Consider the following 25,879-nt stretch of genomic DNA (forward strand, 5'->3'; position numbering starts at 1 on the left):
AATATTCATGAGTTACATTTAAGAACTCACAGGTGCTTTTTGTATGTCATCTAAGGGTTACTCTTTATTTTTCCTGTTCTGCACGATTTCTGTATAGTTTGAGTAATCGAGATTTGTTTTCCTACTTTTAATGTGTCACACACCTGAAAATTGACTGAGCTAAATGCGCAGAGTGAACACGAAGCTGTAATTGAATTTTGAAAGTTTCTCTTTTTCATCATTACTTCATTCCAGTTGAGTGTTTTCATATCAGACATATTAAGCTCTACATCATCGAACACCCACAGGAAGAAATGTGACTAGTCTTAGCCAGGAAATAATTACTGAGGAGAAACACTGAGATGAACTCAAGCAAATTCACTTAAACTCATGATGGAGCAAACTCCAGGGGAGAAACACACATCTGCCACGCTAACACAGTTAAGTTTCTCAAGGAACAATCTTTGAGAAAGAAATTAAATAGGGGCAGAGGTGTTATTTGACTCATGTAAGCACTTAACTGTTTGTGTAACAATATTTTTTTAAAGAAATATTTTGATATTTTAGGAAATTTGCTTTCTTGACGAGAGTTAGACGAGAAAATTGATACCACTCTTATGTTTGTATGGTAAATATGGGGCTGCAGTTAAGAGACACTTTGAATAGTTTAGCATAAGCTATATATTAGCTATAAGCTAACTCTGGCACAGTACATCAAATGGTAACTTTTATGTTTAATATTGTACATGGTCCCTTACAAATTAAATAAATAAATAAATAAATAAATAAGAACTAGAAACATGAGGAAACTGCTTACCTGGATTTGTCCAAAGGTGAACAAATCCGCCTACCAGCACCTGTAAAGCTCCCTAATTAACATGTTATATATTGTTTGTTTAGTCCGTATGCTAAGCTAAGATAACTGTCTCCCGAGTGTAGCTTGTGTATCTCTCCAAAAAAGTGAAAAAGCATACTGTTTTTCCCAGAATATCAACCTATTCCTTTAAAATCAAGTAGTGGAATTCAGTTGGATTATCAGGCTATAGAATATTCCACAAAGTGTATGAATGTCAAAAGCAACAATCAAGTGTCAGTTATTTCAAATAGCTCTGTTTTGCTGTCACATGTTGTAACATGAGACCAGCTCTGGTGGTCTTTGGTGGATGGGAAGCCAAGATGAAGAAAAAAAGAAGCATGTTGAAAATCATCCTGATCAGTGTCAATCTTGTCAACCTATATATGTTTCACACATTCCAAGCTCTCTTTTTGAAAGAGCTCTGACATACATGTCAAGTACTCAGTTGGAGGAAGCAGTTGTTTACCTGTCACACTAATATCTTTAAAGCCGCACTATCCTTTTTTTGACAAGGGACATCAAGCTGTTCCAAACAGCCTCTTTAGACAGCTATCAACAGATCTATGACACATGAAGTTTCTTTCTCCCCCACTTCCCCAACAGTCAAGCTGCATCAGGCCTCAGAAAACACAGGCCCATCAATAAATAAACAGGAAAGCAGGTGGTACTCAGAGCGTGGGTTTCCATCTACTTTGCTAACGTCTCTCAGCATTTCAGATGGGGGACTATTTTTGGATGCAAAGTACTTAGTATTCGCTCTTTCAAACTGCCCACTAGTACTAGACAAGAAGTCTGTGTGAGTGTGTTAAAGGATTAGAATAGTAATGGTAGACTTGAAAATGACAAAACTGTATCCTCTTAAATCGTCTAAAAAGTAAGTATACTGTAGATAGATTTTTACCATTAAGGAATAGCTACAGTTACAGACAGTTCAAGAAATCAAATTATCCACACTCTTGCTGAGACTTAGATGAGAAGATCAATACCACTCTCAAATATAGTTAAAGGCAGCAGGAGATTGTTAGCTAAGCTAACAGAGACTGTAAACAGGAGGAAACTGTTAGCCTGACTCGGTCTGAAGTTACCAGCTCCTCTAGAAACCCACTGATCAACACAATATATCTCATTTGTGTAATCTGTACAAAAACCAAAGTGTAAAGATGACAGTTTTGGGTCCTATGGGGGTTTATGTGTGCGTTTATTTCTTGGCCGGGCCCATTGACTTCCTGGAGCCTGGTTGTTACTATGCGTTAGCAAGGCACATCAGAATCAGAATCATCTTTACTGGCCAAGTGCGTTTACACCTTTATACAGTCTATGGTTTACACATATATTTAGAATTTGACTCCAGTTTAGTGGCTATCAATGTACTTACACACAACAAGATACACAAGGAATGACTATATATAGGTGAACTGTAAACAGAATACAAATAGTGCAAAGAAGTGCAAAGAGTGCAAGGAGTGCTGAGATATATATTAAATGGTAAAGAAAAAGTGACATGCGTATAGTAGGTGGTTATATGTATATGTATATGTACATACATGTATGGCGCAAAACTCCTTGTAAAACCGCAAATACACAAACTGAGGTTTAAAGATGACCTTTACACTTCAGTTTGTGTACAGATTAAACAAATGGGATATAACATCTTTATTTGTGAGTTTGCTGGTAAGCGAATTTTGTATGCTTTTGACAAATGTCAAACTGCTAGAGTGACAAAGTAATCTGATTATTGTGTTTTGTTAATCCTTTATTTATTTATCTGTTATATATAGAGTCTCTTATAAACAGTTGTAAACAGTTTTGATGAGGTGATGGAATATATTTTGATGGTAACAGTGAATTATATCTCCCAAAAGACAATCAATACTCCCATGTGCTCCAGTTAAAACTTTATTACATTTAGAAGAATGTAAATAGTCTCTTCGTCAAGGACGGGAATCAAAAATATTATATTTTGAAGGTTTTACAAGGGACGGAACAGATGAACCCAAGTGCGGACACTAATTGGTGAGGAGATAGGTATTTAATGCAAAGGCTGGGGAAAGGGAATGCAGACTGGTAACTGGGAAACTGGGGCAGGGGCTTTGGCTGGAAGCTGGGAACCTGGGGCTGAGGATTGGGCTGGTAACTGGGAAACTGGGGCTGGGGCCTGGGCTGGAAGCTTGAAACCTGGGGCTGAGGATTCGGCTGGAAACTGGGAACCTGGGTCTGAGGCTTGGGCTGGAAGCTTGGAAGAGCAGGGATCCAGGGCAGGGAAGCAGGGCTGACGAGACGAGACGAGGGGCTGGAGACAGGGGCCAAGACAGAGCAGACGGAACTGCAGGAGACAGGAAACAGGGTTAGGCACGGGAACACAGGCAACAATAAGTAAACTTAACAAATGAAGGTGAAGTGGCTTGAAGCATAGTAACACTGACTGAAACAGAGCCTTCAATCTGGCAGAGTGGAAGTGGCAGGTGCAGCTGGTGTGTCTCTGCTCTGACTCCAGCAAACCATATCCATTCCTTTGTGTTATATGAAAAAAGAATGAGCAAGGGCAGTTGGCACATTATTTTATATTTCTTAAAGGGGGATAAATCTGTCTTTCTGGCTGTACAAAATCAAACTGTAGCCTACTGTGTGCTTGCACCTTCATTCATGTGTGCAGCTGTGGGTGTATTTGTGTACATACACTCCACTACACCTGCTGAACTAGGCCTACAGCTCAAACTCCTCAGCCCTATTATTATCATGCCAAGGTCAGATGAGTGGGTAACATAGCAGAGGAAGACAGATAAGAATGGCAGAATGGTTAGATAAATCAGGTTACTGCATTTCCATTGACTGCTAGCCACTGGACCAGATATGTTGGTTTAATATTGAACAAAATCTTCTGTCTTTTCTCTATAGTGCTTTCTTGAATCCTGCACTGCTCAATCTATTTACTGAACACAGCTCTAATACACGAAGGAAAGCTCTGTACGATGATACATAGCTGCAAAAACACATCAGCTGAGGGCTATCATGAAACTACAAAGGCACACTTCTGGGGAGATAAACTCATTAACCACTAAATAGCTTTTAGGCAGCTATCATGTACAGTGTGTATGCGTGTGTGACAGAGAGATTGGAGGAAATGAAGGAGAGAGTGAAGGGTGTGTGTATGTGTGTGGGGGGAGTATTGATAAATGAAGAAAAATTACACTTTGGGAAAATAACAACACTGCTTTCCCAGAAAACATTACAGAACCTGTCCTTGCAAGGCAATTTTTGTACATTTGTACATTCAAAAAGACAGTAATGACTTGAACCCCAGGTGACCCAAAGGTACCCACAAACAATGGAATAATCATAGGCAATACTGAGAGAGTCAGTGTGCTTCCTTTTCTTCCATTTTCCCCTTTATCCTCCCATTTTTGAGCCTGTTCTCCTATTTCTTCTCTTCGGCTGGGGAGGGTGTAGAGGTTAGGAGACAGCATAGACCCCCCAACCAGGATACAATCTTTCACTAGCTTCAATGGAGCCAAGTAAGTAGTACAACTAATGGCAGGCTTGTTTATCTGAACCATCCAAGTGACCCATTAGCCAGTCAATGTGCCTCTGTAACAGATTTTAAAATGTACCTTTCGGACACTTGTACCTTTAGATCAGCATGTATCTTGAGCTGTGTCTGTGATTACTTTTAACTTCCTGGTGAATCAATCCTTGTTGTAATGTAGATTAACATTTTTCGGAAAGGTGTTAAATTATTTGCAGACTTTGTAGGTATAGCTCAAAGACAAGATACTGTATATATAAGATGAAATGTGCACAAGTGTTGAATATTTCAGCTTTTCTTAAATCTATCAATTCTGAATGGATTATGCAGCTGTAGTTTCTCTGATCTCTATTAACCCTGCAGGATTGTACGGCTGGCATATTGGGATTCATAGAATATATTAATGCTACAAAAAAAGTGTTATACAGTAGCTTGTGTGATATCCGTAAATCTGCCAAAAGCGAGTCGGTAATTAAGTTAGGCTTACAAGTTGGGAACCACTTGGAGTTAGACAAGTCTACACATTTTTACTATGGTCTAAGCCCAAACTCATGCACTTGTGTGAAACATCAGTACTCTCTCTTGAGCTATTCTTTATGTTACTGTGAACGGGACACCTCACTGGTTTAGTGTTGCCCTTCCATAAAGTTAAAGAATTAAGAATGGTCAAAATTGAAGCAACAGAGGTCAAGATATCCTGACCTCTAGTAGTCAAGCTCCAAAATCACTGGATCCTACAATTTCCAAAATGCAAATAAAGAGCGTCTACCACAGGACCCTCAATATGGTTTACATTTTAAAAAAGGGCTATTTTGGACTGAAATTCACTTTTCAAAGCACATTGTGTATTTACAGTACATACAATGCAGCAAATGAAACCATAATAATGAAGTTTTAATGCTGACTTGCAGGGTTTTTACATCAATCTACACTGAGCTGTGTGGAAATTGTAGCCCTTTTCATAGCATACATACCTACCAAGGGTAGATACTACCAATTCTACACAACTCACCTAATATCTCCAAACACTAAAAGTCAGCACTTTAAACTTGCAGTCTTTGTTTCATTTATCCAGTGCGCTGCTGTATATGCAATAAAAAACATATTGCTGTTCAAATACACTATTAATGAAATATGTGCTACGTGTATAAGCCTGTGTATAAACCTATGAAGGTAACAATTGTGATTGTATTTTGAAAAAAGGCTCTTGATTTAGTTTTTTGTATTTCCAACTGTTAGACAAACCACATTTTCTTTAGCTGACGTTTGTGAGTGCTCATATGAGCGGGTGTCTTTGAAGCATGACAAATAACGTCATCAGTCATTTTTTCCCTTACCCTGCACCATATGAAAACATGTTATCAGTTGACCAAATGTTTCCAAATCTGAAATGAATGGTCTGAATGGTCAATTTTTATGAAGAACAATAACAAAATACTACTTTTCCTGTATATTTTAGATCACGTCATGTAAATAATATATTTACTTAATTTATCAAGCACGTTTTCAAAACTATTTTGGTCTTTCTATTTTCTTCCGTTAGAGGAAGCTGATTGGCGGTCAGAACCAGTTAGGGCGGGCTTACGCCTCTTCTAGCGTCTGTAATTGGTTTTTACTTGAAAAAGGCTTAGCTTAAGATTCCCATTGGAGGGGAACATCCAGAGGCCCTTCGTTTGATTGGTCAATATAGCTGGCGCCAGATTTTTCTTCGTTTCAAATTTTCTAACAGTTCCAGATCAGACACTTTACGTCGCAGCGCAGTCAGGCAGCAGTTATTGTTAGGAGTTAGCTGGGAGTTGGTTAGCTAGTCGTAAGCGTAGTTTATATTGCAAGAACCGGGATTTCTCAATAAATATAAACAGAATGGCTGAACCACTGAAGGTAACGGTACTCTCATTTCGGTATTCATTCAGTTGACATTACTGTTAAATTTCCGCACAGAGAAACGTGTTAGCAACGACTAAAGTTAGCTAGTAACGTTACACGCTACTATGTCGAGTACAACATTGACCTAATTAGCATATCGTTAACGATATACGACAACAACTCATAGTGCATGATGCACAATGCGCTGGCCACGAAAACAACAATAATTGATGTCAGTAACGGTTAATTCCCCGTCTAGACGCGTCTCTTACTGCAACGTTACACGTTAAGTTGGCTTTTAACGGTTAAGGTATGACGTTAACCCAGTCTCATTAACGTGATTTAATAAGCTGTTTCCTCTAATGCAGTTTGTCCGGAGGACCCCGTGTACCTTCACATTAAAACGTGACTTTACAAAAGTAAAACTACTTTGGTCAGAACCGTCTACAGTTCAAACATGGTGAAAATGTGACAACACTTTGGGGAAGTATATCTTATTGTAGGCTAACGTACATTTGCCATGTACTGAGTAAAAAATAAAAGTGGCTGCACCCAGCAAACCGTGGTTCTGGCTCCTAAGTCATCAAGCATCTGCCCCTGTGTCTCTCAGCGATAACCAAAATCAGGTTCCAGCAACTTAAGGAAGTGTTTTGTAGTCTGTACTCTACATGGCATGGAAGGGCCTCTAATTGTCTGAGAAAGTCATTACTTGTGAAGAAAAAGTGTGAAGATGTTTTCATCTAGTGGCATTGCAGATGTTCGCTGTATGTAGAGGTTACCTGCAACAGAAGCATGACCTTTGCTCCGGTATTGACTGCAATGAAAGAAACATCACATAAAAGATAACCATGCCTCTTTCACAGGACAACTTCTTTGACAACAAGCCGCTAGAAAAGACAAAGAAAAACCCGAAGCGGCTGTCAGTGGAGAGGATCTATCAGAAGAAGACTCAATTGGAGCACATTTTGCTCCGACCAGACTCCTACATTGGCTCTGTAGAGCCCGTCACCCAGGTAGGAAGTCACAGAGAAATCTTTTGGGTTTTTAAAATTGATGTCAAGTTCAACAAACCTTTATTGATTCAAGTCTTGAGCTGGTGGACTATTTAAGATATTTTTCTGAAGAACTTTGCTCTCACTGCAGAGTTATAGGATGTTGCTTGAGAGGATAAAGCATTAATGGTTCATATTGCACAAATGTATGCTCAATCGTATGTAATGTAATCGCTTGTTTACTTCCTTCCTTAGCAAATGTGGGTGTATGATCAGGATGTTGGATTGAACTGCCGTGATGTGACATTTGTGCCTGGGCTTTACAAGATTTTTGATGAGATCCTTGGTAAGTAAAAAGCTTTTATTATCTCACAGTGTGTATAATGCCAATGACTAAATGTTTGACATCTGATCAATGGCCTTCTATACTTATGCAATTTGTTTATCTTTCTACCCACAGTAAATGCAGCTGACAATAAGCAGAGGGATAAGAGCATGTCCTGCATCAAAGTCAACATTGATGTGTGAGTTTAGTATCATTGCACGGCCAATTAAGATATCAAAATATCTTATAATCCTATGACAGTGTTCCTTTGCTTGTAGATTGTCAAATGGTCCTTACTCATATTCAGCTCTACTGTCCTCTCACAGTAGCACATGATGTGTATATGTTTTTCTTTCCAGTGAAAACAATACCATTAGTGTATGGAATAATGGCAAAGGTATTCCTGTGGTGGAGCACAAGGTGGAGAAAGTCTTTGTGCCTGCTCTCATCTTCGGACAGCTCCTCACCTCCAGTAACTATGACGATGACGAGAAGAAAGTCACTGGTAAGACTAATTGTGTAACTCTGAAGACTCATTTGTTTTTCCATGATGAGGGCAGTGCACATACAGTAGATTGAGTAATGCAAAGGAAAATGCAATTTGAAAAAATATATACATATTTTATTGTTCTAGTTTCGTTTATCTTGGATATTGGTTATGATAACATTTTCTCACTGGGCATGTGATGACAATATTTGGCACAATGTTTAAATGGAGTCCAACAGGGCGAGTCAGACATGTTTTAAACAAATCACATATTTTATTATAATATGTATAATAACTACTTATTCTGAAGTGCAAATTACAGCAAAATGTCTGTTATAATCATTATAATGAAATAATGAATAAGTAAATAGATTCCATTATAAGCAAGTAGAGTTTCCACATCCCCCAGTCAAAAAGAAATATTTCAGAAACATAGTAAAACTGTGAACATAAGACCCCGGTAGTAAGCAAAAATGGAATTGGAACCCACTCTAAACTTATAATTGTTCTTTAGGTGGACGTAATGGATATGGTGCTAAGCTTTGCAACATCTTTAGCACGAAGTTCACTGTAGAGACTGCCTGCAAAGAGTCAAAGAAGTCCTTCAAGCAGGTAGGAAGGAGACTGAACAACATTTGATCTTTTCTAATCATAACTTGTAAGGGGGAAAAGTAATTTTACTGTATGTCCATGTTTTTAACAGACTTGGTATGACAACATGGGCAGGGCTGGAGATGCTAATATCAGATCATTTGACGGAGAGGAATTCACTTGCATCACCTTCCGGCCAGATCTGGCCAAGTTTAAAATGAGCATCCTGGATAAAGACATAGTGGCTCTGATGACTAGGAGGGCATACGACATCGCCGGATCCAGCAAGGGTGTCCGTGTGTTCTTCAACGGCACAAAGCTACCAGTAAGTTAGCATGTTGTTTTACCTTTTCTGTCTCTGTTAATTAACAGGCAGTACCAAGTGTTGAGTATGCATTTGCTACATTTGTTTTTTATTCTATGTGCACTGTGTGAACCACATCGCAAGGCAAATTTCCATTATCTTTTTAGATGGACAATAAAATTCTTCTGATTTCTCTTTCTGCCTGTAGGCCAAACACCTCTACACATTAGCGATCTCCCACTGAATTATAGATGGCTTTTATTTGTTTTACAAATATTTGAATTCAAAATGAACTTCAAACTTTGTCAATACATGCAAAAGGCAGGTTCCACAAATTTGGTTGTAAATTCAACCATTTTTATTATTTGGAAACCTTGAGAAAGTTTTTTCCTTCAACGTTCAGACCCCATAGTATTTTGGGACTCAAAAGTCTTTTTGTCCATCTTCAGATTTGATGTAGCAGTTGGTATCTTAAATACAACAAACAGGAATAACCACATCAATCCTATTCTACCTTTTCTTTTCATTGCCTACTTTTTGGGTTTTCACTTTTTCCAATTTTAGGATTTTAATCAATGCATGGACTTTAATGTTGTAGTTAAGACTGAGATAATGTCTTGTGCTCCAGATTTCAGGTTTTCGTAACTACGTGGACATGTATGTGAAGGACAAGGTGGATGAGCTGGGTGATAAACTGACCGTGATTCATGAGGTTATCAATGAACGCTGGGAGGTCTGCCTCACCATGAGCGAGAAAGGTTTCCAGCAAGTCAGCTTTGTCAACAGCATTGCCACAACCAAGGTAATGTCAGAGTGTATTAGATCGTCTTTAATCTATACTATATATGTAACAGCGGGTGTGGCTGGTACCCTCCATGCCAAATCAATAAAATATTGTTTTGATTAGTCTTTTGGAATAGAGAGCGCCAACCTAAATTTGATTATATTTTGTCAGCCCTTTTTTTTTAATTTACATTTTAGAGCAGCTATAAAGCATTTTGAGGTTGACTGAGCTAGTAGACCAGCTTCCTTGGGCATCTAAGTACAAGTTTGGCTGCTCTCCCAGCCACTTGGTGTCACTGTGATTAAGACTTATGACATTTATTCTGTAAATGGGATCTTATGTTTGTCCTCTGCACCCCAGGGCGGGAGGCATGTTGACTATGTGGCCGACCAGGTGGTTGGGAAGCTCATTGATGTGGTGAAGAAGAAGAACAAAGCTGGGGTGACTGTCAAGCCTTTCCAGGTACATGTTATTCTAAACTCAAAACTTGGGTTGTTTTTATGAAGCTGAACTTGTGTGAAATTGCTGCTATAGTTGCTGGAGCAATACTGAATAGCAGAGTGAAAAAATATCCCAAATGGTTTTTCTGTAGGCAAATCAGATAACTCAGTATGTTCCACTTCCTCCCCATGCAGGTGAAGAACCACATGTGGCTCTTTGTCAACTGCCTGATTGAAAACCCCACCTTTGACTCTCAAACCAAAGAGAACATGACTCTGCAACAGAAGAGCTTTGGGTCCACTTGTCATCTCAGTGACAAGTTCATTAAACAGGTGCTAATAAAAGACCACTAGTATTGCAGTCTTCCCCTCAGAATTGTAATCAGTTTGCTAATTCAGCTTCACTTTGTGTTCTCCACAGGCCACCTCCTGTGGAATTGTGGAAAGTATCATGAACTGGGTGAAGTTCAAGGCTCAATCCCAGCTCAACAAGAAATGCTCAGCTGTCAAACACACAAAAATCAAAGGGGTGCCTAAACTGGATGATGCCAATGATGCAGGTACTTTATACCAAGCTCTTTTTTCCTCTTTTAATACAGTCGAGCCTAATCAGCAGACAAATCAGTGACCATTGTCCTATGAAAACCATTACCTCTGGCAGGTGGGAAGAACTCCATAGGCTGCACACTCATCCTTACTGAAGGAGACTCAGCCAAGACACTGGCTGTGTCTGGGCTGGGTGTGGTCGGCAGGGACCGCTATGGCGTCTTTCCTCTTAGAGGAAAAATGCTCAATGTGCGGGAGGCCTCACACAAACAGGTTCGCACATAACAAAAGAGAAAAACATGTTTTACCATAATTGTTAATAAATGTTTTGAATTAAGGCAGTAATATATGTTGTCTTCTGTGTCTCAGTTTGTAATATAGTTTAGAAAGCAGCTGAGAGTTTAATTGGTGTGGTCTTCCCTCACAGATTATGGAGAACGCTGAGATCAACAACATCATTAAAATCATCGGCCTCCAGTACAAGAAGAACTACAGCGATCCAGATTCCCTCAAGTCCCTGCGTTATGGCAAGATCATGATCATGACAGATCAGGTGTGCTGTGCTGGCTTTTTTACTGTATCCAACTTTTATTCATTTAATTTAGTCACATTTTAGTGTTGTCATAGACCACCTGATAAACACTGCTTTTTAAAAAGGCGCGTCTATAGTTTTTTATATAGTTTTGAGCTCATCACCCACTTAATTATAGGTGGTATTAATCTTTATTGATTTCTTAACATTTATATGACTGACCTCTACTATGTATCACTGGGTTTATGACAGGATCAAGATGGCTCCCACATTAAGGGCTTGCTGATCAACTTCATCCACCATAACTGGCCATCATTGCTGCGCCACAACTTCCTGGAAGAGTTCATCACCCCCATCATCAAGGTATGTGGTCCTACCTAATGTCTCACAATAAAACCACAGGATATTTTGGGCAGACTTTTCCTTTCTAGGTCTTGTTCAGCTCTAATTCATTTAGTTACCTGCAAAATTAATGAAAGTAGCTAAATTATTTGAAGATATACTAGGCAATGCAAAACAAAGTTGATTTCCAGCACTGGAGGGAGTCCAAACTTTCTGAGTTCCATAGTTTGCAAACAACACTGCCATCTGCTGTCAAAATGGGAAAGCTGCTGTTAGGTGTTTTTTGAGAACAGTCCTACCCTTCATAAAAAAAACACTAAAACCTTTACATGATCTCTCTTTAATGATGGTTTAATGATAGTCATATAATTAGCCATCTTAATAACAAGATGAGAGGACATGAAATGATTGCAGACATCTTTTTATATATCTCTCTGCAGGTATCACACAAGAAAACACAGCTGTCTTTCTACAGTATCCCAGAGTTCAATGCATGGAAGGAGAGCCAGTCCAACCACAAATCTTGGAAAATCAAATACTACAAAGGTTTGTTACAAACCCCTGTGTGGTAGTAAATCAGACAAGTAAGCAACCCTTCATACCTGGCCAATGTCATGGTTCTGGTCTCAAGTGTTGTTGTAGTTCTATATCTAATATGGGGATGTTTTTTTTTGTTTTTTTTTTTTTTGGCCCTCTTCCAACCAGGTTTGGGTACCAGCACATCGCAGGAAGCCAAGGAGTATTTCTCTGATATGCAGAGACACCGTATTCCATTCAAGTACTCCGGACCTGAAGACGATGAAGCTATCACCCTTGTAAGATGTCACACATCTGTTCAGCTCATTCCTCAGCTAATTTGATTTATACCTGGTGGTGATCACATCAAATTTAGTGTACCCTCTAAAATAAGGACATGGTACACTATAAGTTATATCAAACTTTCTGGCTAGGACACAATTAGTAGTGGAGTGTCCGCATCTAAGTTTTGCATCTTTTTTGTTTGGCTAGGCCTTTAGCAAGAAGAAAGTGGAAGAGCGGAAAGAGTGGCTCACCAAGTTCATGATTAACAGGCGCCAACGCAAGGAGCACAACCTGCCAGAGGTTAGTCACTTACTGCTATGACATCCCAACTATTGGTGAACATCATGTGCTTTATTACTGTTTTTTGCTAAGTTAAACCTTTTGCTGTCTCTTCACAGGAGTACCTATATGGTCAGTCCACCAAATCCCTTTCCTACAACGACTTTGTCAACAAGGAGCTGGTACTTTTCTCCAACTCTGACAATGAAAGGTCAATTCCCTGCCTGGTTGATGGTGCGTGAAACAACTGTTATCACCAAGAATACATCTCTAACTGTAAGAAACACTTAATGTTGGGTTTAGAAAGTGTTCTAATGTGTGTATGCATTTGTGTGTGTGTCAGGTCTGAAGCCAGGCCAGAGGAAGGTGCTGTTCTGTTGCTTCAAGAGAAATGACAAGCGGGAGGTGAAGGTGGCCCAGTTGGCTGGCTCAGTGGCTGAGATGTCAGCCTACCACCATGGAGAGGTGAGATGACTACACTTGAATCAGCCAATTTCTTAAGTTTAAATAGCTTTCTGTTTGTGGGGGGTGGGGTATACTTACTATAAAGTATATTTGTTTGTTTGCCTTTAATCTTTACATTGATTTGAAATCAATACTTTGATCTTGGCCATATCTTTTGCAAGATGTGGTTAAATAAATGTAATTAGTTTGGTGTTAAATTGATGCAAAACGTGTTAAACTGATCCAGTGAACAATTCTAACTATATTTAGTATTTTTTGCAATACTGTTGATTTAATCTTCTCAATTTTTTTTCTCCAGGTCTCTCTGATGATGACCATTATTGGTTTGGCCCAGAACTTTGTGGGAAGCAACAACTTGAACCTGTTGCAGCCTCTGGGTCAGTTTGGAACCAGGTTGCATGGTGGCAAGGACTATGCCAGCCCTCGATACATTTTCACCATGCTTAGGTCAGTATCCTCTTTACAAACTACAAATAATGTCAACCTACTGGCTTCTAGCACACATCTTACAAGTTTGAGAAAGTATGGTGGAATTAATTTCAGAGAATTGATGACAAAAATAAGTCTTTACGTTTAAAATAATTTTGAGATTTATAATGATTATAGCTTGGAGGTTATGTTACCCTGTCAATATTTTAATATCATATATTACTGTCTTTCAGTAGGATCATTATAATATAATCAATATACAAAATTGGGTTTAATAAATTCATGTAATTAGCAAAAATAAATAAAATCTAATCATTATATCCAAAGTTAGAGACGTTTTACCACTTTTGCTATACTGCAGTTTGATTTGAACATTGATTTGATAGTTAAATATGCTAATGATCTTATTAGTGTGACATTGAATTGCACTTTCAAAACTTGGTTTAAAAAACTGAATCCATATGAATTTAAGACAAACACAGCAAAGGGACAAACACCTACACAACATTCTGTGCAAAACTCAAAAATTCCCCCAACTGTCTGTCCTTCCAGCCCTCTGGCCCGCCTTCTTTTCCCATCTGTGGATGACAACCTGCTCAAGTACAACTATGATGACAACCAGCGTGTAGAGCCAGAATGGTACATGCCCATCATCCCCACTGTGCTGGTGAATGGTACTGATGGTATTGGCACAGGCTGGGCCAGCAAGATGCCCAACTTTGACATCCGAGAGATCGTCAGCAACATCCACCGTATGCTCAACGGAGAGGAGCCTCTGCCTATGGTAAGGACAGGAAATGACTATGGTTGCTTTGTGTTGTGCTGAACCAAAGATGTAGGCACGATTAAAAAAGCATTTTGTTTGTTGTTTGTGTGTTGTCTTCTCCCATAGCTTCCAAACTACAAAGGCTTCAGAGGCACAATTGACCAGTTGTTTGACAACCATTACTTGAACTGTGGAGAAGTGGCCATCATCAATTCTACCACCATTGAGATCTCTGAATTGCCTGTAAAAACCTGGACACAGGTTAGTCACTAAAGGCTTGTTCTTTCTTTTATGGGTGTATTCATTATACTCCATTGTGTTCATTAATGATGTTTGTAACAAACTCAAATTTAACTGATGTTTATTAATTTCAGTTTCCTCTATGCTATTTCACCCTACTGTGTGTGGTTTAGACCTACAAGGAGAATGTTCTGGAGCCGATGTTGAATGGCACAGAGAAGGTCCCTCCTCTGATCACTGACTACAAGGAATACCACACCGACAGCACTGTGCGCTTTGTGGTCAAGATGACTGAAGAGAAGCTGAGGGAGGCAGAAGCTGCTGGCCTCCATAAAGTCTTCAAGCTGCAGAACCCTTTCACCTGTAATTCTATGGTAATGGACACCACAAAAATGCACATATCTACCATGTTCCTGTGACTGAGGATGAATCAAGTCCCTTTGTACCTTGGATGTCATTGTCTTAACCTGTTTCCAAAAAAGTTGCCAAAGTTAGTGTTTCTTTTTCCTATTAGGTTCTGTTTGACCATGTGGGCAGCCTTAAGAAGTATGAGTCGGTGCAGGATGTTCTCAAGGACTTCTTTGAGCTGAGGATGAAGTACTATGGGCTGAGAAAAGACTGGTTGGCCGGCATGCTCGGGGCAGAGAGTGCTAAGCTCTCCAACCAGGCCCGCTTCATCCTGGAGAAAATCCAGGGCATCTTGGTCATTGGTAAGTAGCTTGTTACAGCTTCAGTTCAAATGACACACAGGTGCAATTTAATTTGAGAGTCAAACATAAAAATATTGTATTTTTGCATTATTTTGTGATATGCAATTCATTAAAATATCAAGTTTGCACACTAATAGTGAGTAATAATATAGTACAAATACCAGCCTCAAATGTCAAATAATTGCTTTTGTTTTATAATATCTTCTATTTTCTGTAGTTTGGAACATCTTCTGAGATTGTAATATTACATAGATTGTAACATTGAATCTATGTTTTTTAAAGTTCTTTGATCAAAAGTATTAATACTGTCCATCTACTTATAGAGAACAAGCCAAAGAAGGAGCTGATCCGCATGCTGGAGGAGATGGGCTATGACTCTGACCCGGTCAAGGCTTGGAAACAGGCTCAAGAGAAGGTAGGTGGTGGTTAAAATGGCTTTCAGCTACATTAATGAGGATATACATCCACCTGAGCAAAATAATATAGTATATTTGCTCTTAGAATGAGGAGATGGAGGATGAAGAGGAGGAAGAAGCAGAAGAGAACACCAGTGGGCCAGACTACAATTACCTGCTGAGCATGCCCATGTGGTTCCTGACCAAGGAGAAGAAAGAGGAGCTGTGCAAACAGAGGGATGCAAAGGTTTGATGTTCATCTATGCTGCAATCTTACAGGCTGTTAAAAACGTGATATAAAAAAACTTAAATGGATCTATCTCTTCTAATCTAATCTTGCCTATTTTTTACCCAACCGCTGTTCTGTAGTTGACAGAGCTGAACACCCTGAAGAAGAAGAGTCCATCTGACCTGTGGAAGGAAGACCTCGCTGCTTTCTCTGAGGAACTGGAGGTAATGGCTCTTAATGCATCTTGTCAGTCATGTATTCTGAGATATCTCCACTGTAGTTTCAGAAAAACTAAAAAAAAAAAAAAAAGAATATGACTGCCTTAATTGAGTCATATTAGCAATTCCACATGACAATGCAGGCATATTGAACACTGAACATTGCTATTTTTCAAGAAATATACTGTATGTCTGGGGAGAAGTGATTCAATGAAAAATGTACCAAAACAGTCAGAGTTGTCATTGTAAAGTTTCCCTCTTGAATTGTTCCTTGTTTTGCTCAGCGCGTTGAGGCAAAAGAAAAGGAGGATGCCAGTATGCCTGTTGGAAAGGGGGCTGGAAAAGGCAAAAAGCTGAAGGTGAAGCAAGAGACTCTGCCCACGCCGCAGGGTCGCCGTGTTATCCCGCGCATCACCAGCACCATGAAAGCTGAGGCTAACAAGAAGGCGGTCCTTAAGAAAGGAGAAGGCAGGGGGGGCAAGAAAATTAAGGTATGTCTTCTCAGATTTTAATACATCACACTAGTTCTACTTTGCTGCCTGAAGGAGAATTTTGGATGACATTCCAATTGTTAGTTATTCTACGCAGGATTTACCAAAAAAAAATAAAATAAAATAAAAAAACAAGGTATAGACTCATACAAAAATAATCCCTCTCAATATCATCACTTATAACTCACTAGATGTGGGTGGTGGTGTATTTATCTACAGAGACTCTGCCCTCTGCCTGTATGTTCTTATTGTTTTGCTGTGTTCAGTGCGCTTCTGGGCATCAGCTTTTGGACAGTAGGTGTGTAGCCCCCAGACAATAACAGCACACAGGGCGTGAGGTCAGGAATCGTAGCGTAGCGACCAGGTTATATCGCTGTCTCCATCTCTGTCCTCTGCTTCGCTCTGCTCTCTGTCTCTTTGACATGGATGTATAAAGAGATGCAGGTCTGTGTCTGCTTGACCGAGGGCGGGGCTGAGCTACACACACACACACACACACACAGAGCAGAGAGGCCACAGCAGACAGGATGAAACTCTGCATTCATTCCACAGGGTTGTGCAGAGGTGTGGGCGTTGTTATTTGTGCTTTAGAGTGAAACAATCAGAAAATAACGTTTGGCAATATCATATTGAACTGTTGTGTAAAGTTATATTTTTCTTGATCCCATTTCTGTAACTGTAGACAGAAGATGTAGTCATGAAGATGGAGTTTGGAGAAGATGGAGAGAACGCAGAGCCAAACGAGATGATGAGCTTGGCTGCTCGACTGAGCAAGAAAACAAAAACCCAGACAAAGGAAAAAGGTGAGAATGACCGCTGTAGTAAAAGAGGAAAATGTTCCATTGACCAGTATTTTGAGTTCAGTCAATGGTACAAAGTTGTCCACAGAACATGTGTTTTTAACAGCTTTGCCCTGAAAAAGACCAGACAAAATGTGTAATACATTAAGCATTATCTCTTCATGTACAGTTTTTATTATCACAAGTATTAGGAAACCTAGTATATCTGACTGCACAATTTATCTTTTGTAATTTATAAATGTATTCATACCTCATATGAAATGTTACATTTCAGTTAAACAAATTGCAAATAGTGCAGTAAAATTGTGACCATTATAGCATTCACAACAAAAATAAATAAATCATAAATAATGGAGGATTTTTGTTGAGAGACAATTAAATATTACAGATTGCACCTTTGTAAATGCTGTACCTTTATCTAATGTAATTAAGCTTCATTGCACATTTATTAAAGATGACTTGAGAAACTCATTTCTCTGTAACAGTATCAAAGACCGGCAAGCAGACCACCCTTCAGTTCAAGGCTGTTGCCAAGAAGCCCAAGAAGAATCCGTGGTCAGATGACGAGTCTGACATTCTGTCCAACAGTCTGTCCGACATTGAAATGGAGACAGAAGAAGTTGCTGCCCCTAGGGTGAAGGTTGAACGCAAAACCAAAGGTGAATCCGCCAGATGACCTTGACCATTTGGCAAAATTATTCTAAGCTTTTCCCTCACAAAGTCCGTGAAAAAAGATGTAATCGCTCCAGAAATGTTTGGCGTTTTGAATTTAAACACTAATACAACTCATTTCCTGAAGCTAATTGGTTCTCTTATCTTATTTCATCCCTAACAACACACAAGCACTGTTGAATTACTCAGCTTTTATTGTAGGACGCTAGTAAAACGAACTTCTCACTCTAATTTCTGTAAAAGGTCAAAAAAAAATATTGAGTATTTTTAGTGCTTCAAAAAACAACCTGCAGTACATGGGAAGCACAGCTAAATCAGCCTTTTTGTTGTCTTTTGCTTTAGCTTCTGTGAAGTACAGTATGTCTGACAGTGAAGATGAGTTTGATGACTGGGGGAAGAAGGACGCTCCAAAACGGAAAGCTGTTATCAGTGATGATGACACCAGCTTTGCCCCGGAGCCCAGCGCCATGGCTGACAGCGATGTGGACTCTCTAGCCCCGTCTCCCAAAGCTCCAGAGCCAACGTGAGTACAAGACCTCAAACAACTTGCTGTACAACGTCACGTCAAGGCTTTTTCAGTGCGTTCTATGTAATTTTTTAATTTACCTCGAATCAATTTCGTCTTTTCTATCTTATGCAGGAAGAAGGTGACAAAGAGCAAATCAACAGTGAAACAAGCTGAAAGCAAATCAAGCTGTAAGTATTTTCATGGTACACTCTTGTGAAGAGCTTTGAGAAATGTTGGGCCAAAGGTCTGAGGTGTAATTCTTTGTTTCTTGATGGAACTTTGCAGCTCAGTCTGATGAGCAAGCGCCTGCACCAAAGGCTCCAGCTCAACGTAAAACCAAAGCAACCGCACCCAAGAAACCTGCCGCTGCCAAGAAACCAGCGGCATCCAAGAAGAAGGCTGCAGGTATTCAGACAAAGCTTGTTGTCTGAGGCGTGATCAGACTTATTAGGAACAGCTTGATGTGGTTTATGTTACACAGATTGAAGAGCAGATCTTGGTTGAGAGTCTAATTTTTCAGATGAACCTCTCTTTTCTAATAGAAACAATGGTAGTCACTATTACAAAACTAAATTGTTTAATATAGCTGTACATTTTTCACATATCTTTCTTGTAAGAGCACGTAGATCGTGGGTGCGTAAAGTTCATGTTGGTGAAAAAGAAGTTAAATAGAGCATTCTTTCATAATCTGCATAAATAGGATGGTTTATTTTTCCTTCTAATTTATATGATATATACAGTCTTCTCATATCAGCTTTAAATGTTATTATAGATGTTAAGCAGCCGTCCATCCTTGAAGCTCTTTCTAAGCCCAAACCTTCATCCAACTCTACTGCCAAGAAGGACCCTTCATTTACCTCCAGTGACTCAGAGGGTGAAATTAAAGCTCCAGCTGCAAAGGCAAAAGCAAAGCCTGTTCTCAAACGGAAACAGGTCACCAGCGATGACTCCGACAGCAGCTCAGACAACCTCATGTCACGCCTCAAGGCCAAAACAACTGCAGGCAGCAAGGTCAGTTTCCACACTGAGCTCTGATTTCCAAGGGGTCATTAGAGGTTTCGTAATCTGTACTAAATTCTCTGTTCTTGTAGAAAACCAAGAAGTGGGAGGAGGACGACAGCTTCCAGATTTCAGAGGAGGAATCAGCAGCTCCTGCAGCTGCTGCACCACGGGACAAGCCCTCTCGTGCCAGGAAACCTGTAACCTACACCCTGGATTCAGACTCAGACTAAGATTTAGTCTCTAAGTCAGTGTCCACATGGTGTTTTTTTGTTGTTTATTTTAGATTTTGTAAAGATAAATTCTTTACTAAGTTATAGTTGTGCCATGTGATTAATATGGCTCTGCTTTTTTCACTTGAACTGTTTCTGTTGGACCTTAGTGCTGCAGTTTCTAATGTTGAAAAAATCTGATTCATTGAAAAAAGTCAAAGTTTCTCATCCTGTCAGAAGTTTTAAAAAATCCATTTAAGAAGTACAGTTTGTCTTTACTTGTTCTTAAATTTCTTGTCATTTCTACTGTTTGTAATCCTCTTGTTTGTGTTTTGTCTTGTCCTGTAAATATTTTAATGGCTATTAATTTTATATTATGAAAAATAAAGTTGACTTGTATATTATTGTGAAGTGGTTTTTGAATCATGAGTTGCATGAATGCCTTGCTTTAACGTCTTTTGAAATACATGACTGATTGTCTTTTTGTGCCTGTGTAAGTCAGATTGTCAATGGGAGTATTCATTGTCATGTTTAAGGGAGGAGCATTAGCTCTCGATGTGTTAGACTGTGATGTAATGGGAACAAATCATTGGGAAAGCTGGATGGGGTAAGCAACATTTTAATTCAGATATTGCTCATTCGAAGTATGCAGACATGAGTCGTAAGACTTTTCCTTATCTAGCATTTCTATGCTGCATTGATGAACAGGTTCATAGTCATATAACCACAAAGAAACAAAACAATGTTATTTCTTGCATAAAAGAATAAACCTTGAGCTTCAAACCAGTAAGTAATGAGTACCCAGTTCTACCACGTTGCATTGCACGTTCTCTCTTATGACCAAGGAAACTGGTGGTACAGCTTGAAACGGATCCTTCCTGCCATTTAGGAAGCTCTTTGAAATGCTCATCAAGAGTTCGCCTCTCGAGTAAACATCAGTTATGTCTGGGACTCTTGATGGGTACAGATTAGGACGTAGCAGGAATTTCCTGAACTGTTGCCGCCCTCTCAATTATAAGCAGCGACAAACCTCAATCACATGCCATTTGGAAAACAAGTGTTAGGAATGTTAGTTGGTACGGTCATGAGCAAAACTCATTGGATGGACACATTTTTGTTGAAATCTTCCTTTGTTTTATCTGAGGAGCAGAAACAGGATTCTTAAGGTTCATCGGAAGGGCGTTAGGCTTTGCGCGCCTCTGAATAAGGTAGATGAAATTCCTTTAGGTTGGATCTGTTTTGTCACCCTGTGGTTATTGGCTTGTCCTTATATGCTTTTTCTGAGAAAGTTTTCAGATCAGCAAGTAGCTCAACCAGCCTGTTTACTTCCACAAGTAACAGCGTGTAGTTGATCAAGGCTACGTTCATACCTGTTGTGCCCTTAAAATGTAGTTCAGACATGTGGACAAGAGCAAGTGTTAGTCATACTTCTTTTTCTTGTGCCTTTTTACGAGTAAGTTGTAATTCATGTGTTCACATTTTTAAAAACCTGTAAGATCTGTTTGTAAAAATCAATGATTTTCTTCTCAGTCACTTTAAAATCATCTGTTAAATTACACCTAAAGAAAACTATAAATACCTAGAAGCTTAAAATAGACTTATATTACTGTTTTATTCCTTGAGTGATAATCTTAAATTGCTCATGTTCGCTGATTGCTATGGGTGGTAATAAGGTTTTATCTTTGGTTTCAGGCCAACAGCCATCATGTCTTTTGAGGCAGTGTGGACCAACAAACTTTGACCTGCAGATTGATCTGTTACGTTTCACGAGTCATGAGTCATGAACTTGACTTAATAAGATACATTTTAGTTTCACTCTTCAAACAGAGAGAGCATTTGTCGTGAGACTGACAGGTGGATAAACCCCCAGACTTCCAAGAAGACATTCCTGAGACGGTCGCGCAATCATGGGTGAATGGGGCTTCCTCGGTACGGTCTTTGAAAGCCTCCAGGCTCACTCGCCGATGCTTGGTCGTTTCTGGCTCCTGCTCATGCTTGTCTTTAGGATACTGATCCTGGGTACCGTGGCCAGTGACCTGTTTGAGGATGAGCAAGAAGAGTTTGCCTGCAACACGCTCCAGCCGGGCTGCAAACAGGTGTGCTACGACATGGCCTTCCCGATCTCCCAGTACCGATTCTGGGTGTTTCACATCGTCCTCATCGCAACACCTTCCATGCTTTTCCTCATGTATGCCATGCACCACAACAACAAGAGGAACAACCGCCCCAAAAACAGCCAACTTAGCAGCCAGGACTACAGAGAGACCCTTAATTTAAGGAGGCTGTACATTATCAACGTGGCCTTCCGTATAGTTGCAGAAATTGGCTTTCTAGTGGGCCAGTGGTTGCTGTACGGCTTCAAGGTGGAGGCCCAGTTCCCTTGTAGCCGCTTTCCTTGCCCTTACACAGTGGACTGCTTCACCTCACGTCCTGCAGAGAAAACAGTCTTTCTCTACTTCTACTTCGGTGTAGGGGTTTTGGCGGCGTTCTCCAGCTGCGCAGAGCTTTTCTACGGCTCCGCAAAGTGGTTTTGTTGTGGCAAGGACCGCTACATACCGGAGCGCTCCTGTGTCTGCCAGAACCTCCACAACTTCAAGCATGAAGAGGCAGAGGGAGAGGAGAAACAGCAAGGAAAGACAGGGTCAGAGAGTGCACCCAGCAGTGTGAGACTGAAGGGAGGATCGCTGAGGAACAGCACCGGTAGGAAGGTCTCCAGCATTGGTGGGAAGTACAGGAACGGCAAATATGTGAGCAGCAGGACACTCATGGTGTGAGATGTCCAAAGATGCTGTAACTGCTTATTTTTATTTAAATGTTGTAGCTATATTTCTAATACCCGTATGCCATTTCACATAAAATATTTCACTGTTAATGAGTGAAGGTTTTTTTTATGATGGGAGACATCGTAAGAAAATGCTTGGGAGACTATGACAAGATCAGGAAATGAGTAAAGTCCAGAAAAGACTGATGACTTTGATAAGTTGGAGTTATGTAAGACATTGTTGACTGGTTGTTCCAATCAATCATTACAGACTATAAACAGTTTATGAGGAAAAACCTTTTGATTAAACTGATAAACTTGTTTATCACTGATTGCTTCCCTTATAAAAAAAAAAAGACTGATTGTACACTGCTGTAACGCCCTTTTCTTAGGGGCAAAACCCACCCTAAAACAGCATTAAGTGTACATTGGGGTATTCCAGTTTGTTCTGAACAGTGAAGTCAAAATCTATAAATGTAGACAACCGTCTTTTAGTTCTGTTTTAGTCTATATGCTTCTTTAAAAGGAATAGTTCCACATTTTCTGGAACTAAGCTTATTTGCTTTCTTGCTGACAGATAGTTGAGAAGACTGAGACTCATGTCTGTAGAAAGATCTTCTCATCTAATTCTCAGCAAGAAAGCAAAGAAGTGTATTTCCCAAAACTACTGCAAGTGTGGTCAGTTGGTTTGACAGTTATAGTGACAAGAAAATAGAGGAGATTCATTTTCACACTGATTTGTCAAGGTCCTTGGTTCATTTAATAATGACAAACATGTTTATCGGGGTTGTACGGTTGTCTTGTTTAAGATTTTTGGTACCGCTAACAAGACAAGTTTTATGAAGGGTTTATAAGTTGTAACTAATGGCTTTTTGAATGGTTCATAAATCATTTTGCTTTATACAACAGTTATAAGAGCAACTTTTGCTTTGCCAGATTGTGAAAAATCCCTTCAAAATATGACCACTTGTCTTCTGGAAAAGAGCTGAATTTAACTGTGTAATTAATAGAAATGACAAACACCAAATAAATGTTTCACAATTTGGAAACACAGAAGTTTCTCCTATGAATAGTTAACTAGGAATCTTTTTTTTTTTTTTAAACTGTCAATCCTACAACCTTACAACATACGTCGATGTACATATTCATTTCACCGAGTAACATCCATTACATTGTGCCCATGATCAGTTGGGGTAAATTGCTGATTTTATTAATTCATGTTTTTATTTTTTAATAAATTATAACTCTGACTTGAAAGTGGCTGTGAGAGAGCCAACAGAGACTGAACTGCATTTTACAGTTGTAGAACAAGAACTGTCAGGTTACGTATGCTACATCTGGTTATCACATGGTCATGCATGAATGAAAAACTGCGTACTTCAAGACCTTTTGTGAGATCAACAATGTTTCATCCTGTTTTTTTCTTGAATGTTACAGATGTGAAAAAACCTTCCATCATATTTGAAGACTGACATGACTGATTTATTTTTATTTGTACTGGCACTTCTGTGAGGGCTATTTCTGCTTAAGTAAAATGCTTATTTCAAAATAAAGTTTACTATAAATGGATCATTTGAGTACTAAGTATGCCATACATTTTCCCACAGTATGTGGTATGTGTTTGTTTTAGATTGCTTTAGATAATCTTTCAAACAGCATGGCAGAAACAAGCTCAGTAGCATTTTATAAATTCATCGTTGCGTAGGCTTTGTGAACATGAAGCTACTTGTTGCTTTGTTTATCCTGTATGTAGAATTTTCCATTTTATGTTCCCATTTCGTAATATGTTTGGTATTCAAGGGCAAATTATGAGCTCATGATTTGCTGACTAAAAGAAACTACACTACATTATTCAGGTACACTGTCATTTAACTGCTCTACTCTCCAGTTTACAGTCCCATAATTTAGTCTTCTATGTAATAACTACAAGAAATTAACAAATAAAAAGATTATACATGTAATTACCCAAATAGGGTGTTTTGTATGTCTTAAAAATATCTTATTAGATATGTTTAACAATTGCTACTACTGCTAATCTACTAATTTTCTTAATCACATCTGTAGGGAAATCATTTGACATTTTATATAAATAGCCAGTGGTAGTAATTGCTGTCTTCTAAGCAAAAACAATAGCTTCAAGTCTCAAGCTTTATGTCTCTATGATCTTATTGATACCTGCCCAGCATTGCCAAATACATTCCTCTTTTTATACATTTATTTACTAATCATGTGTCATATTTTCATTTTTGGAATAAGATACAAGATAAGATAAAATACAATTCCTCATCCTAAATTGGCAGCTTTACAGCATTAATCTGAGCATAAAATCTTGCATTCACGGGCCACCTCCCCTGCCTCCTTCTTTCAAGTGCATTTTGTCAACAGTAGGAGGCAGCAGTGCAACAGGAAACTATGCCCACTTGAATTATGAAGTTCTCATTTCCAGTAAGATGACTTCATTTGCAGCCACGTTATCCCAATGACAGCATCCGCACTTTCTTGTCATTACAGGAGCGGATTCATTTTAAAGATCACTGCATGGTGCTGGGGATTTGAACACTCAATCAGGCATTCCACCTTATAAATGCTTATAGCTGCATGTAAATTAAATCAACTGTTTCTTTTGTTTTTAATGATTACTGCTGTGTTTGCAGTGAGAGCATTCTCAGATGAAGAAAATGTGATTGTCTTTTGAAGACTCAAGCAGTCACAGATCCGAGCGACTCATCCGAACACAAAGTACTCTAAATACTCTCCAAAGAGGCTTATTTTTGACTCAAACGTTCCTCCCAGAAATTCACACACACATACACACACACACACACACACACACACACATACACATACCCCTCCTGCTGTTCCCTGGACGCATCATATATGCAGATTGCAAAGCGGTGCAGGCTCTTTGATGTGCATAGAACAGAATTCTAGATGTGTTTTATATAACAGCTCATTCTCTCACTGGAGAGGGAAGGAAAGAAGAGTCGAAGAGGATTACTGTCAAAACTTTCCCTGTTTCCTTTTGTCTCCCTTTTTGTCATGCGTCTCTATCTTTTCATGTCTGCCTCGTCAAACTGGAAGTCTGCCTGTTTTCTCTCTTTCTATACCTCCTCTTTCTCTGAGTTTCCCTCCATACTTCACTCTGTCTTTTCTGAATCCGGGGAGGCCTCGCTGCCGGAGTCTGCCTCAAAGAAAATGTAGGTCATCTGTTTTCAGCAACTCCCTTCACACCAACACGGAGGAGGAGATGGAAGTGATAACATCTTTCTTTGTGGGTCCCCCCTGCTCCCCCCTCTTCCTTTCTCCCTCCACCTTGAGTGAGACATTCAGGGACTCC

At 39.4% G+C, this 25,879-nt stretch overlaps 2 protein-coding genes across 2 annotated transcripts; both read left to right on the forward strand.

The window, feature by feature from the left end:
• Positions 1-6,079: 6,079 nt before the first annotated feature.
• On the forward strand, positions 6,080-20,040 carry top2a (DNA topoisomerase II alpha). Its single transcript, XM_042397606.1, has 35 exons — positions 6,080-6,239; positions 7,088-7,237; positions 7,472-7,562; positions 7,677-7,740; positions 7,901-8,046; positions 8,543-8,640; positions 8,732-8,944; positions 9,552-9,725; positions 10,068-10,169; positions 10,343-10,480; positions 10,569-10,707; positions 10,809-10,966; positions 11,121-11,246; positions 11,478-11,588; positions 12,008-12,113; positions 12,273-12,382; positions 12,576-12,668; positions 12,767-12,881; positions 12,991-13,112; positions 13,411-13,559; positions 14,094-14,325; positions 14,434-14,568; positions 14,721-14,921; positions 15,062-15,257; positions 15,581-15,672; positions 15,759-15,899; positions 16,022-16,105; positions 16,384-16,590; positions 17,273-17,393; positions 17,876-18,049; positions 18,405-18,585; positions 18,703-18,758; positions 18,856-18,975; positions 19,343-19,581; positions 19,662-20,040. The coding sequence occupies exons 1-35, from the start codon at positions 6,222-6,224 to the stop codon at positions 19,800-19,802; spliced, it is 4,743 nt and encodes a 1,580-aa protein (XP_042253540.1). The 5' UTR covers positions 6,080-6,221; the 3' UTR covers positions 19,803-20,040.
• Positions 20,041-21,539: 1,499 nt separating this feature from the next.
• LOC121887280 (gap junction delta-3 protein-like) lies at positions 21,540-24,049 on the forward strand. Its single transcript, XM_042398006.1, has one exon. It carries the CDS (start codon positions 21,689-21,691, stop codon positions 22,553-22,555), a length of 867 nt encoding a protein of 288 aa, XP_042253940.1. The 5' UTR covers positions 21,540-21,688; the 3' UTR covers positions 22,556-24,049.
• The last annotated feature ends 1,830 nt before the right edge of the window (positions 24,050-25,879 follow it).

Source organism: Thunnus maccoyii, chromosome 20 (assembly GCF_910596095.1).
Source record: "Thunnus maccoyii chromosome 20, fThuMac1.1, whole genome shotgun sequence".
Taxonomy (NCBI): Eukaryota; Metazoa; Chordata; class Actinopteri; order Scombriformes; family Scombridae; genus Thunnus; species Thunnus maccoyii.

Coding starts and splice junctions, on each gene's coding strand:
- LOC121887280 (XM_042398006.1), top strand. CDS start 21,689: ATGGGTGAATGGGGCTTCCTCGGTACGGTCTTTGAAAGCCTCCAGGCT.
- top2a (XM_042397606.1), top strand. Junction 14,922..15,061: donor CTTTCACCTGTAATTCTATG/GTAATGGACACC, acceptor TTTTCCTATTAG/GTTCTGTTTGACCATGTGGG. Junction 15,673..15,758: donor GGAAACAGGCTCAAGAGAAG/GTAGGTGGTGGT, acceptor ATTTGCTCTTAG/AATGAGGAGATGGAGGATGA.